The sequence below is a fragment of the Pristiophorus japonicus genome, chromosome 22 (assembly GCF_044704955.1).
Source record: "Pristiophorus japonicus isolate sPriJap1 chromosome 22, sPriJap1.hap1, whole genome shotgun sequence".
Lineage (NCBI taxonomy): Eukaryota > Metazoa > Chordata > Chondrichthyes > Pristiophoridae > Pristiophorus > Pristiophorus japonicus.
The window spans coordinates 64,163,404-64,178,225 of record NC_091998.1 but is presented as its reverse complement, the minus strand read 5'-3'; the positions used below and the strand labels follow the sequence as shown (position 1 = coordinate 64,178,225).

At 49.2% G+C, this 14,822-nt stretch overlaps 1 protein-coding gene across 1 annotated transcript in view; it reads right to left on the bottom strand.

Annotated features, from left to right (window-relative positions):
• Nucleotides 1-14,822, bottom strand: part of npc1l1 (NPC1-like 1) — a 74,808-nt gene that overhangs the window by 2,862 nt on the left and 57,124 nt on the right. The window contains exons 12-17 of the mRNA XM_070865336.1: nucleotides 13,196-13,323; nucleotides 11,260-11,389; nucleotides 10,119-10,174; nucleotides 8,286-8,436; nucleotides 3,109-3,340; nucleotides 1,070-1,183 (exon numbers count right to left, since the gene is read on the bottom strand). Of these exons, the coding sequence (XP_070721437.1) occupies nucleotides 1,070-1,183; nucleotides 3,109-3,340; nucleotides 8,286-8,436; nucleotides 10,119-10,174; nucleotides 11,260-11,389; nucleotides 13,196-13,323 (811 nt within the window). The remainder of the gene's footprint in view (nucleotides 1-1,069; nucleotides 1,184-3,108; nucleotides 3,341-8,285; nucleotides 8,437-10,118; nucleotides 10,175-11,259; nucleotides 11,390-13,195; nucleotides 13,324-14,822) is intronic.

Below are 14,822 nucleotides of genomic sequence, written 5' to 3'. Positions count from 1 at the left end.
GAACAGAAACCGAGCCATGGAACAGGTAAGTGATGTTATACCCTGGGAAGTGGCGCTCAAACCTTCCTCATCACTACAGCGCTGGCGGTGGGTTTTACATCCAACACCGAGCTCGGCCGCCTTTGGTAACATGCTTTGATCGCACGGGGCGAGAGGGGAACTGCTACCCAAAGCCACCGTCCTGGAGACCGGGCCCCAAACCTCTTAAATGCACGCACGTACAAAACCGGAGTGGTGCTCCTCCGACTAACTGGACTTTATATACTCTGGAATAATGGAATTGTTTCCAGCTTGGCTAGGTGGGTATCACATTCGCCTCCGTCAGAAGGTTGTGTTTTTAAAAAAAAATCTGATCTCAGGATATGGGTGTCGCTGGCAAGGCCGGCATTTATTGCCCATCCCTAACTGCCCCTTGAGAAGGTGGTGGTGAGCCACCTTCTTGAACCGCTGCAGTCCGTGTGGTGAAGGTGCTCCCACAGTGCTGTTAGATGTGCGCGCACTGGGTCTGTGCAACAGAGCAGGTCTCCAGTCGTCCTGGGTAACCCTTGCCACTGGACCAAGACCTGGCTCTGTCAAGCCCGTGTGGTGGCTGGTGTGCAACGGTCACCCCACGTTAAAAAAATCCACGTACAGGCATCTTCCACCCCCTCAATTGGAGTTCAGGACCTGGAACATCGGGTCCTTCATTGAAACATCTGTGAACTCTTGTGGAAGCAAGTCATCCTCGTTCGAGGGACCGCCTATGGTGATGACTATATCACCATGTCAGCCTTGGCTCAGTCCTGCAGAGTCAGAAGGTGGGTTCAAGAACCCCCTCCAGGGACTGGAGTGTCAGCCTGGAGGGCAAACACTCCAGTGCAGCACGAAGGGAGTGAGCAGGGTATTTCTGCTGTACACGTTGGACCGTCTGTTCATCTTACTTTGCACTTTGTCCACTTGCTGCACGCGTCGACCCCCACCCACGGCCCATACGCCATACATGCCCCTCCCCCAATGGCTCATTTTGCCCCCCCTGGCCCATTTGCCGTACACCCTTCCCCCCCCCCCCGGGCCCATGTGCCGTACATACCGCGCTCCCCATGGTTGCCGTGGCCTCCTTTGCTCGCTCCACTTTGTTTATCTTGGTGCTGACGGCAAACGACCGAGTCAGGTGAGAGACAAATTCCACCGACATGCCCACGGCCTGAGGGACAAAAGGTTGGCGTTAGACTCGAGGGTTTGAGGAGGTGGGGTGGGGTGGGGGGGCGGTGGCAGAGGTGATGCCTGCTCTCCCCCAATTGTCAAACTTCCAGTCCTGGCAGCACCGCTATATGTGTGAGTGTGTATGTGTGTGTGTGTGAGAGTGTGTGTGTGTGTGTGTGAGTGAGTGTGTGTGTGTGAGTGAGTGTGTGTGTGAGAGGTGTGTGTGTGAGTGAGTGTGTGTGTGTGTGAGAGGTGTGTGTGTGAGAGGTGTGTGTGTGTGTGTGAGTGAGTGTGTGTGTGTGTGAGAGGTGTGTGTGTGAGAGTGTGTGTGTGTGTGAGAGGTGTGTGTGTGTGTGTGAGTGTGTGTGTGTGAGTGAGTGTGTGTGTGTGAGTGAGGGTGTGTGTGTGAGAGGTGTGTGTGTGTGTGTGTGAGTGAGTGTGTGTGAGTGAGTGTGTGTGTGTGTGAGAGGTGTGTGTGTGAGAGGTGTGTGTGAGTGAGTGTGTGTGTGTGAGTGTGTGTGTGTGTGAGAGGTGTGTGTGTGTGTGTGTGTGAGTGAGTGTGTGTGTGTGAGTGAGTGTGTGTGTGTGTGAGAGGTGTGTGTGTGAGTGAGTGTGTGTGTGTGTGAGAGGTGTGTGTGTGAGAGGTGTGTGTGTGTGTGTGTGTGTGAGTGTGTGTGTGTGTGAGAGGTGTGTGTGTGAGAGGTGTGTGTGTGTGTGTGTGTGAGTGAGTGTGTGTGTGTGTGAGAGTGTGTGTGTGTGTGTGAGTGAGTGTGAGAGGTGTGTGTGTGTGTGTGAGTGAGTGTGTGTGTGTGTGAGAGGTGTGTGTGTGAGAGGTGTGTGTGTGTGTGTGAGTGAGTGTGTGTGTGTGTGAGAGGTGTGTGTGTGAGAGTGTGTGTGAGAGGTGTGTGTGTGTGTGTGAGTGAGAGTGTGTGTGTGTGAGAGGTGTGTGTGTGTGAGAGGTGTGTGTGTGAGAGTGTGTTTGTGTGTGTGTGAGAGTGTGTGTGAGAGGTGAGTGAGTGTGTGTGTGTGTGAGAGTGTGTGTGTGTGAGAGGTGTGTGTGTGAGAGTGTGTTTGTGTGTGTGTGAGAGTGTGTGTGAGAGGTGAGTGAGTGTGTGTGTGTGTGAGTGAGTGTGTGTGTGTGTGTGAGAGTATGAGTGTGAGTGTGTGTGAGTGCGTCTGTGTGTGTGCGTGTGTGAGAGTGCGTCTGTGTGTGAATGTGAGTGTGAATGTGTGTGTGTGTGTGTGTGTGCCAGTCACTTCCTGCGAGCGAGCGAGAGGCGAGGGAGGGGCGACTGGGTCCAGGATAAGGAGCGATGGAAACAGGCAGGTGAGCACTTTGTAAATCTACATTCGTTCCTTGGGATCCGATTCATCTTAAATGCAACTTTTTGCAGTCTGCAACATTTACTGCAATCCAGTGGGTTTTCCGAATTGGTGACATCAGCAAATAAAACACACACACACACTTAAAAAACACTTCACTTTTTTTTAAGTCAATAGAAATTGCATTTTATTTAAATGTTTGTGAAAAATGTAATTTTGAATTGAACAAAATGTTTTAATAGTGTTAAAAATAAACTTAGCTTCAAAGACAGGGTTTATAATATAACAATAAGTAATAACATTTATTTTTTTCTATAAAAACTCTGACTCTGGTAAAGGCAGGTGTAAGAGTTTGAAGGACATTCGCTGGGCAGGAGTTGGGCCAATAGCCCCAATCTCTGCCCGCGAAGGCCCTTCTCCCAGGGGAAGCGTTGGAACTGTCAAAAGACACGTTGACAGATCGCAAGAGGCGGATTTCAGTGCATGCGTTTTGTGCACCGAGAACCGGCAGTCACGGGGGGCCTCTTCGGCGACAGCGAGTTTTTGGCCCACTTTCTTTGCCGCTGAAACGGGAATTTCCTGAAGGAACCACAAGATTCTTACCGTGACCAAATTGATGAGAGACACAGCATTGAAGCTGATGCCCCACAGCGTCATCACCCCCACCGTGTCCACGATGATCATGACGATTGTGATCAGGTTCAGAAAGCCGGACTGGATATCCATTCCCAGCAGGACACAGCACACCACAAAGGTGGGGATCAGACACAGCCCGATATTGAAAATCCCCTCGTTCACCACCGTCAGGTACTGCTCGTAATACACGTAGGTGATCCTGTAATGCAGGGAAAGTTAAACGACCTCGGCAATTCCGTTCCAAACGCACACAGCGCGACCGATTATGGCTAAACAACGCCTCGATTTCAAAGTTCTCATCCTGGTTTTCAAATCCCTCCATGGCCCTCGCCCCTCCCTATCTCTGTAACCTCCTCCAGCCCCACAACCCTCTGAGATATCTGGGTCCTCCAATTCTGCCCTCCTGAGCATTGCTGGTTTTAATCAGAGTACGGTAGCACAGTGGTTATGTTACTGGGCTAGTGATCCAGTGACCTGGGCTAGTGATCCAGTGACCTGGACTAGTGATCCAGAGACATGAATTCAAATCCCACCATGGCAGCTGGGGAATTTAAATTCAGTTAATTAAATAAATTTGGAACAAATAGCTAGGGTCAGTAATGGTGACCATGAAACCATCGGATTGTCATAAAAACCCATCTGGTTTGCTAATGTCCTTTTGGAAAGGAAATCTGCCGTCCTTACCTGGTCTGGGCCTATATGTGACTCCAGGCACACCATAACGTGGTTGACTGTTCACTGCCCCCTGTGGTGCAAGAAGGCGGCTCACCACCACCTTCTCAAGGGGCAATTAGGGATGGGCAATAAATACTGGCCTTACCAGCGACGCCCACATCCCAAGATTGAATTTTTTTTAAATCGCTGAACCATTTGTAGCCAAGGCCTTCTGTTGCCTCGGTAGCCCTCTCCAGAGACTTGAGCACATAAATCTAGGCCGACTCTCCAGTGCAGTGCTGAGGGAGTGCTGCACTGTCGGAGGTGCCGTCTTTCGGATGAGACGTGCTGAGAGGTTGTTTCCCCTCGAGGGAGTGTCAAGAACTAGGGGGCATAATCCCCTCAAGAGGTAGGCCATTTAAGACTGAGATGAGGAGGAATTTCTTCACTCAGAGGGTGGTGAATCTTTGGAATTCTCTGCCCTGGAGGGCTGTGCAGAGAGGCTGGGTCATTAAGTATATTCAAGGCTGAGATAGATGGATTTTTGGAGTCAAAGGATATGGGGATCGGGCAGGAAAGTGGAGTTGAGGTCGATGATCAGCCAAGATAAGGCTCGAGGGGCCATGTGGCCCACACCTGCTCCTAATTCTTATGTTCAATTGGTTTCCTCCTGTGCCGTAAATTCTATGAAAAGTAAATTTAAAACATCTCCGAGAAAGCTGGTCTGTGTGAGCATGTTCTGAAGTAGGAGTGTACCATTTCGTAGGGGAAGGGGGGGATCAGTTGAATGTTTTTGGTGATGGAGGGGAGCGTTTCACGGAGCACAGGAGACATCTAGTGGAAGATCTCGATATTACTTCGCCCTAAACCTCGGTTACACACGTGATAGGACTTCATTGCACTTCAGCAACTTAGTGCTGGTAAGTGCAGATAGATGGTCCATTTGACCCTTGTAGTTCACCCTTCCATAGAAACCAACTATCTCCCTATCACAGTCTCTGGAGCAACTACTTTATCTGGGAGATCATTCCAGATATTTATCCATGTGTGAAGAAGTGCTCCCCGACATCAGTCTTCGCTTTCCCTTTTACTAGAACGTATATTTGTCCCTTTATCCGAGCATCACTGATTATAATCGCTCAACCACTGGTGGCCGTGCCTTCTGCTGTCTGGGCCCCAAGCTCCGGAACTCCCCCCCCCCCCCAAACCTCTCTACCCCTCTCTCCTGCTTCAAGACGCTCCTTAAAACCAACTGCTTTGACCCAGCTTTTGGTCACTTGCAGTGTCAAATTTTTTAAAATCTCCGAATACTCCTGTGAAGCGCCGTGGGACGTTACAGGTGCTATATAAATACAAGTGTTAATTTGGATCCATTGAGTGACTTCCATGCCTCTTTAGGGAGCCCAGGCTGGGTTTTTTCCTCACCTTTCTTCAGAACCCAATCCCCTGACACCAGGGAGTTCCCTGGCAGGTTCATCATGGCACCACTTTCAGGGTTCAGCCGTTTGCTTAGTGACCAGAACTGGAGCCATTACTCAAGGTGCGGTCTGACCAGAGCAGGAGACACGCTCAACACACAGCTACACTGTGCTCCAGCCAGACCACAGATTGGATCCCAAGTGTCAGAGAAAAGACTCTCAATCTTTATAACACAGATGGTCATTTGGTCAATCATGTGTCTGCAAACCAGGCTCCCCGCCCACCCTTTCCCTCAACCACTGTCTATCTCACCTGTGATAGGGACTGTAATTCCTGTATTGGACTGTTCATGGAGCTGAGTCCACGGCCAGATCAGCCGTGATCTTGTTGAATGGCGGAGCAGGCTCGAGGGGCTAGATGGTCTACTCCTGTTCCTAATTCTTATGTTCTTATGTTCTTATTAATGTTGGGAAGTCCAGAACCAGGGGTCACAGTCTAAGGTTAAGGGGTAAGCCATTTAGGACCGAGATGAGGAGAAACTTCTTCACCCAGAGAGTGGTGAACCTGTGGAATTCTCTACCACAGAAAGTTGTTGAGGCCAATTCACTAAATATATTCAAAAAGGAGTTAGATGTAGTCCTTACTACTAGAGGGATCAAGGGGTATGGCGAGAAAGCAGGAATGGGGTACTGAAGTTGCATGTTCAGCCATGAACTCATTGAATGGCGGTGCAGGCTCGAAGGGCCGAATGGCCTAGTCCTGCACCTAGTTTCTATGTTTCTATGTTTCTAAGAACTCATCTTTAGAGTGGAAGCAAGTCTTCCTCGATTGCGAGGGACTGCCTATAGTGATGAGAACAAGTCAGAACTAATTCCATTGTTCTACTCTCAGCCCATAGACCACATTTTCCTCCACTTCAAATATTTATCTACTTTTCCTTAAAAGATGCAATGGTCCCAGCCTTGGTTATTCCCCGTGGTAAAACATTCTATGCTCCGACATACCCTGTAAAGACATCCCTCTGAACCTCTCTCTTAGTGACCATTTAAAATTGATGATCCCCCACTGCGGGAGATAGCTTTCCCTGTTCACCCTACCCGTCATACTAGTTTTTTTAAATTTTAATTCTCCTCTTTTAAATCTTCTCTGCTCCAGTGAAAATAATCCCAGTGTCTAAAGTCTTTCCTTTATAACTATAGTTTGGCATCGTGATATTCTCCTGGTGAATTTTTGCTGAATATCCCTTATAGCTTTAATGTCCGTTGTTGTGCATGAAACACAAAAAGTGAGTATGCAGGTACAGCAAATAATCAGGAAGGCAAATGGAATGTTGGCCTTTATTGCAAGGGGAATGGAGTATAAAAGCAGGGAAGTCCTGCTACAACTGTACAGGGTATTGGTGAGGCCACACCTGGTGTACTGCATAGTTTTGGTCTCTGTATTTAAGTCCAGCCCGTGCAGCAGAGCTGGTCTCCAGTTAGTCTTGGGTAACCCTTGCCACTGGACCAAGACCTGGCTCTGTCAAGCCCGTGTGGTGGCTGGTGTGCAACGGTCACCCCACGTTAAAAAAATCCACGCACAGGCATCTTCCACCCTTCAGGATGTAGTTCAGGACCTGGAATATTGGGTCCTTCATTGAAACACCTGTGAATTTATCCTTTTTTGGCGTGGAAGCAAGTCATCCTCGCTTCGAGGGACCACCTATGATGATGAATGTCCATTCTATAATGTGGGACCTAAATTGCTCAATAATCTATCTAAGCCTAATCATTGCCTTCTATAAATTTATCACCACTCCTTTGCTCTGTACTCTATGCTTCTATCAATAAAACCCCAAATACTGTTGGGCCTTTGTGACTTTACCTGCCTGCACTTGGGTTTGTATGATCTTTCACATCCCTCAATGTCGTTCATTGAGCATTCACTCCCATTCCTCATTTTTGCCCACCCAATGTATTACCTCACATTTCGCCACATTTAATTGCACTTGCCACCTGTCTGCCCATCCCACTAATCTATCCACGTCCTCAATATTGCTCCTGGTGCCGACTATCCACCTCGTGAGGGATTACAGCTGCATTTGTCACTTGTCCAATGACCCACTGGTGACAACCTTCCCCGGGGAACAGGCTCAAGTCCAGCTCTTTAGGAAAAGCCATGAAAATCCCAGCACAATGAAACAGGTACACAGAGAGTTTATGTAACAGATCCCCTTTTCCTTTCCATTGTGCCTGGGAACTGAGCGTTCCTCAAAGAAAAATATCTGGGCAAGTGCTTCTGACTGAAAGGCTTGCAGTGAACGGCACGTGAATGGCAGAATGGAGGGTGTTACTGAGATCCTAAATACCCAACCCTGTAATGTGTCAGTATGCTCACAAGTTTGTGGAGCTGTTGGGCCAAGGTGTCCCTGGAGATGGAGCACGCGGTGTCCACCGGTACGCTCGCGGACTTCCGCGAGAGGTGGGTGCCGGAGGGACTGGAGTGCATCATCACCCCTGGCAACCAAATTTTAGTTTGAATTAAGTTGATGGTCAAAATTGAATTTGTTTATTTGTTGGCTTTAGTGCCCCCTCCTAATAAGGGGGCATTTGATTGATGGTTTCAACTAAAATAGTTGTAGAGCTGTTGAGCGTGCAGCCTTCCGCGAGAGTCAGGAACTGGAATGCATCATCACCCCCGGCAACAGAATTTTAATTTGATTTGGCAAAGTTACCAGTTAATCTGCGGGTTCTAGTGCCCTTACAAAAAGGGGGCACTGAGTTAAAGTTTTGTTCAAAATAGTTGTAGAGCTGTTGAGTTGGGAGTGGCTTAGCCAGTCACGTGATGTTCACAAGACTCAATAAAACCCCAGCCAGTTGGGTTCAAGGGATCCATGATGAGGCAGGTGGTTGTGAGCCTGGTGGATGAACTGGTAATGTGTAGTGTGATTGTTAAACCTTTGCTAATAAACCAACTAGTTCTTAATAGCAATGTGTTGCTATGAATTCTTAAGCAAAGAACCAATGAAGCAAATACATTGCACACGTCATTAAACAGGCAGCTGCAGCCTTCAGCCTTGAACGGAAGCTTACGTATAGGGGAAGACTTCAAAGTTCGGATCAGTGCCAGGAATTTTCCTCATGGTGTCTGTGATGTTGGCTGCCAGTTCCCGGGCTACTTTGAGGGCTGCAGTATATTCCTGCGAGTTTTTCAGAGGTATGTGGTAGGCCATGAATCTAGAGGCTGGTGAGTAACACAGGTACCACGTTAGATATTTCCGATTTTAGGTGACTGTCGAGTTTCAATAAATTACAGCTAACTTTCCTTCGGGAGTAGGTGTGTCCCGTCATGTGAATCGCAAAAGTTTCCAAGCGCCGGACACATCCCTTACATTATCATCATCATAGGCAGTCCCTCGGAATCGAGGAAGACTTGCTTCCACTCTAAAAATGAGTTCTTAGGTGACTGTACAGTCCAATACGAGAGCCACAGTCCCTGTCACAGGTGGGACAGATAGTCGATGAGGGAAGGGGAGGGTGGGACAGGTTTGCCGCACACTCCTTCCGCTGCCTGCGCTTGGTTTCTGCATGCTCTCGGCAACGAGACTCGAGGTGCTCAGCGCCCTCCCAGATGCACTTCCTCCACTTGGGGCAGTTTAGAGCTAAAAGGGATAGCTTAAATGCTTGAAATCTGAAATAAAAGCAGTTGCGTGGATAGATTGGAGAATCTGCGCTTATTCTCCTCTGAGCAGAGAAGGCAAAGAGGAGATTTGATAGAAGTGGTTAAAATCATGACGGGTTTAGATAGAGAGAAAAACTGTTTCCAATGGCTGAAGGGTCGATAACCAGAGGCCACAGATTGAAGGTGATTGGCAAAAGAACCAGAGGCGACACGAGGAAAAACAGCAAGTGGTTCAGATTTGGAACACGCTGCCTGATAGGGTGGTGGATACAGATTCAATAGGGAAGCCTCAATATTAACCTCAAGTCGCTGAAGAAATACCACCAAAAATGCCTCCACAAGATCCTACAAATCTCCTGGGAGGACAGACGCACCAACATTAACATCCTCGACCAGGCCAACATCCCCAGCATTGAAGTACTGACCACACTTGATCAGCTCCGCTGGGCGGGGCCACATTGTCCGCATGTCAGACACGAGACTCCCAAAGCAAGCGCTCTACTCGGAACTCCTTCACGGCAAACGAGCCAAAGGTGGGCAGAGGAAACGTTACAGGGACACCCTCAAAGCCTCCCTGATAAAGTGCAACATCCCCATCGACACCTGGGAGTCCCTGGCTAAAGACCGCCCTAATTGGAGGAAGTGCATCCGGGAGGGCGCTGAGCACCTCGAGTATCGTCACCAAGAGCATGCAGAAACCAAGCGCAGGCAGCGGAAGGAGCGTGCGGCAAACCTGTCCCACCCTCCCCTTCCCTCAACCACTGTCTGTCCCACCTGTGACAGGGACTGTGGTTCTCGTATTGGACTGTTCAGCCACCTAAGGACTCCTTCTAAAAATGGAAGCAAGTCTTCCTTGATTCCGAGGGACTGCCGATGATGCTGATCAAAGGAGAAATGGATAAATACTTGAAAGAGAAAAAGTTGCAGGGATGTGGGGAAAGAGCGGGGCAGTGGGACTGACGGGATCGCTCTCCGATAGAGCCAGCAGACTCGATGGGCCGAATGGCCTCCTTCTGTGCCGTACTGTTCTATGATTTGATGATGAATGCTGGAAGCATGGTGCTGAACAGAGAACAATGATTAATGGTGGGTGGGCGCTATCTGTCGGGATTGGATGAAGTTGGTGTTTTTCTACTCTGATGCCGATATATCTGCTGTTTCTGTTTTCATTTAGTTCCTTACAGTTTTGGATGCAAAGACGCAAAAACATTTTGCTTGTGAATTAATATATGCCCAACGCTTACCCAAAATCTCTCCGTCATTGCCTCTTCTCACTGCATTTCCATAAGCTCCCAAACCTCTGAAAAGTAAAGTGTATCCTTATGGTGAGTGAAATGTGTAAAACGAAAATATAGAATGATAAACGACCATTAAACCTTCTCAATCTGTTCAATTCACCAAAGACTGTTACAAGGTTGACCTGACTTATTTTTTATTAGTTCCTGGGATGTGGGCGACGCTGGCAAGGCCGGCATTTATTGCCCATCCCTAATTGCCCCTTGAGAAGGTGGTGGTGAGCCGCCTTCTTGAACCGCTGCAGTCCGTGTGGTGAAGGTGCTCCCACAATGCTGTTAGGGAGGGAGTTCCAGGATTTTGACCCAGTGACGATGAAGGAATGGCCGATATATTTCCCAGTCAGGATGGTGTGTGACTGGGAGGGGAACGTGGAGGTGGTGGTGTTCCCATGCGCCTGCTGCCCTTGTCCTTCTAGGCGGCAGAGGTCGCGGGTTTGGGAGGTGCTGCCGAAGAAGCCTTGGCGAGTTGCTGCAGTGCATCTTGTAGATGGTGCACACTGCAGCCACGGTGCGCCGGTGGTGGAGGGAGTGAATGTTGAAGGTGGTGGATGGGGAGCCAATCAAGCGGGCTGCCTTGTCCTGGATGGTGTCGAGCTTCTCGAGTGTTGTTGGAGCTGCACTCATCCAGGCAAGTGGAGAGTATTGCATCACACTCATTTGAATACCCCAAAGGAGAATAAAAACTTAGCCAAGATCCCCAGGGAGATGAAGTTCTGTGTGACCTATCTAAGTGCTCAGTGAGTACATGCACCTCATGTTAGGTACTGAGTCATACCATCTTTGTCGCCCTTCCTAAACCTTCTTCAAGGCACCAGTGTCCTTTTGAATAGACGCCTGCAATTCCCACAATTTTCCAAATAAACGCTTAAAAAAAAATTATTTCTAAATGAGTGAAACATTTCATCCTAAGTTATGTATGTTATAAATAATTTGCAGCACAGAAGGAGGCCACTGGACCTGCGTCATTGCGTGTTCTTCAACTGGAGATCTTCACTGGCATCTTACGATCTCCGCGGCCAGAGGGCCAAAACCATCTCCTCTGAGCTCACAGCTCGACTCGGGCTTTCTGCTGAAGCTGGGAATAACTTACCCCTTGGAGCAGCTAAGCGTGGGAGTGTCATTCAGGAAATTCGGCAGGTATTTGTTGAACTTTTCGACACTAGGCCTGTTGATGCCGCTCAGATTTGTCGGTATGCATTTGTTCAAGCAGGACAACTGATCTGGGCGAAAACAAATGGAATCAGAATCAGAGGATTTCACTTGGACCAAACAATATAGATCGGTGCCCCAACTCAACAATCCATACTTGCTGCAGCTACATTGTTTTTATTCGTTCCTGGGATGTGGGCGTTGCTGGCAAGGCCGGCATTTATTGCCCATCCCTCATTGCCCCCTTGAGAAGGTGGTGGTGAGCCGCCTTCTTGAACCGCTGCAGTCCGTGTGGTGAAGGTGCTCCCACAGTGCTGTTAGTATACTTCGTTGGGACGGTTTGGTACAACGGAGTGTCTCGCTGGGCCATTTCAGAGGGCAGTTAAGAGTCAACCGCATTGCCGTGGGTTTGGAGTCACATATGGGCCAGACCAGGTAAGGGCGGCAGATTTCCTTCCCTAAAGGGACCAGATGGGTTTTTATGACAGTCCGGTAGTTTTATGGTCACCATTACTAATGCTAGCTTTCAAGATTTATTTAATGAAATGAATTTAAATTCCTCAAATGCCGTGGTGGGATTTGAACTGTCAGAATCATTAGCCCAGGCCCCTGGGGTATTAATCCAGTAACATAGCCACTATGTCACCATACCCTTGATTTTTGTATTACTTAAGAAGAGTTTGGCTGGTCGGTAAGCGGCTGTCACTGTTGGGTGATGCCGACTACAAATAGTTTTTCATTTATACCTCAGAGACCGTTAAACAGCCAGCAAAGGAGAACTTTACGTCATGCATGGAGCATCAGATAGCGCTCATTCTTGACGTCCTCCATACACTGTGGGTGCAGGCTTGGGACGGTGTTGGGGAAATCTGCCCTGTTATCCTGGTGCCCGTGTTAGCCCGCAATGTATGATCGCATTCCATTTGAAGGAAGCGATTCTAGACCTCCAACAAAGGCACGAGGCGATGGTTGGCCTGCGTGCGGGATACGGCAGCTTGAAGAATGAGCCAGAGCTTGGCCTAGAAATTCAGCACTGCCCCGAGCGGGTGCGTTCAAACTCGCCAGGCACTTGTTGCGATAAATTTGGGATCACCGCCCCTGAAGGGAAGCGGAGCGCTAAATCGGGGGGCGGGTGTGGGGCTGACGGCTCAGCAGTACCACGCACTGGGCCGCGGAGTGTTGCCCCGTAGGAGGGGCTCCTCCCTCAATTAAAGGGAAGGGCCCAAATTCTGCGCCCTGTATATTGGGAACCCGCCAACTCGGACCAGTGTGGGGGGGGGTGGGGGGAGCGCCGGGCCGAACGATCGCGACACGCATCCCGTGTCCAAGTCCGCAAAGCAAACGGGATTTTTTTTATTTTCAGGAGCAGCCACCTCCCCTTTAATTCACCTCCGCTAGCGGCCGCCAGCCCGGTACGCGCCCCCCCGTTCCCCCCCACCCTCGGAAGCTGTCGCCGTCATCACCCTCTGCAGCTTCGGTGGGGAGAGGGGAGGGCGTTACCCAACGTAGGGTCCGGGGCGCCATGCACGGCGGTGACATCGCCATCTCCGGGCGTGGGAGTTCGGGACGCAACGCCATAGCACCGCCGGCAAACTCCCGCCGGATTTAGCGGGAGTCGTCAGCAGCGCACGCGCCCAGTCGCAAAGTCGCGTGCGACCCATTGGCGGCCCCCCCGAGGATGCTAACGGGAGGAGTAAACGACCCCAATTACTCCCCCCCTTTATAAACTATCCTTCTTCAACTGGTGGCAGAAGGCCAGGCCATCACTGAGGATCGAGGGGCACATTGGTCCCCGGACACTTTTGCTTTGGATCGAATACCCGAGCAAATTAGTTCTAAACAAAGCCACAAAATGGAAAATGGAAAAGATTCCTCACGATTTGTCGCTGGGCAGAATTGGCCCTTGTTGGGTCCAAACCAATGATAGCGACAGCATCTTGAGATCGGGTTGAGCCAGTCGATGAAATCATCCACCCACGAGGAAGCAGGGATGGCCATATAAGACCTGAGGATTAAACATGTTTTCCAGCATGAGAAAAATAAAACAAGGTGTTTCGACCCATTGTAATGGCTTTACGGTGGTGTGCTCTATCATAATGTGTGGGATGTGGAGCATAAAGACCTGCAGAGACCAGTTGGCCCGAATGGCCTGTTTCTGTGCTGTAAACATTACGTAAAATGACCACCGGACATCTCAAAGCTCTTTACAGCTAATGAAGTATTTTTGAAGGGTAGTCACTGTTGTAATGTAGGAAACGCAGCAGCCAATTTGTGCACAGCAAGCTCCCACACTCAGCAATGTGATAATGACCAGATAATCTGTTTTTGTTATGTTGATTGAGGGATAAATATTGGCCAGGACACCGGGGATAACTCCCCTGCTCTTCCTCGAAATAGTGCCATGGGATCTTTTATGTCCACCTGAGAGAGCAAACAGGGCCTCGGTTTAACGTCTCATCTGAAAGAAGACATCTCCGACAGTGCGGCACTCCCTCAGCACTGCACTGGGAGTGTCAGCCTGGATTTTTGTGCTCAAGTCCCTGGAGTGGGACTTGAACCCACAACCTTCTGACTCAGAGACGAGAGCGCCACCCACTGAGGCAATCACGTTGCTGCATCTGGTGCTCAGGGCAGGGTCTTGCGTACAAACATAACCAGACAATTTTACAGCACAGAAAGAGCTCTTTGATCCCACTGTCCTTGCATAACATAACAACGTAACAAACATTACAACAGTGACTACACTCCAAAAGTACTTCATTGGCTGTAAAGCGCTTTGAGACATCCAGTGGTCGTGAAAGGCACTATATAAATGTAAGTCTTTTTTTTTATTGGCTCTTTGAAGGAGCTGTCTACTTCGTCCTATTCCTCTGCCATTTATCCCCATCTTTTCCGCAAATATTTATCTGCTTCTCTTTTGAAAGCTATTATAGATTCTTCTTTTCTTCTTCCACCTCGGTTCCTGGTACGAATATACTCTGCATCCATAAGAAAATCGATACTTTAGAAACATAGAAATTTACAGCGCAGAAGGAGGCCATTCCGGCCCATCGTGTCCGCGCCGGCCGACAAAGAGCCGCACGGCCCTCGGTCAGCAGCCCTGAAGGTTACATATAAACCTATAAACAATGGCGGAAAGGTAAAGAGCATCCACCCCAACCAGTCCGCCTCACACAACTGCGACACCCCTTACACTGAAACATTCTACACTCCACCCCAACCGGAGCCATGTGATCTCCTGGGAGAAGCAAAATCCAGATAAAAACCCAGGCCAATTTAGGGAGAGAAAATCTGGGAAAATTCCTCTCCGACCTGTCCAGGCGATCGACACTAGTCCAGGAGATCACCCTGGCCGTATTCTATTCCCGGCAGTACTTACCGTTATATCTGCTCCATCCAACAAAAGGTCATCCATTCTTTATGTTATGTCTTGAATAGAGAATCTGACCAGATACTGTAGGCTCAAAGTAATGTATGACCGTAGTCCTTTGTGACAGGTCTCCA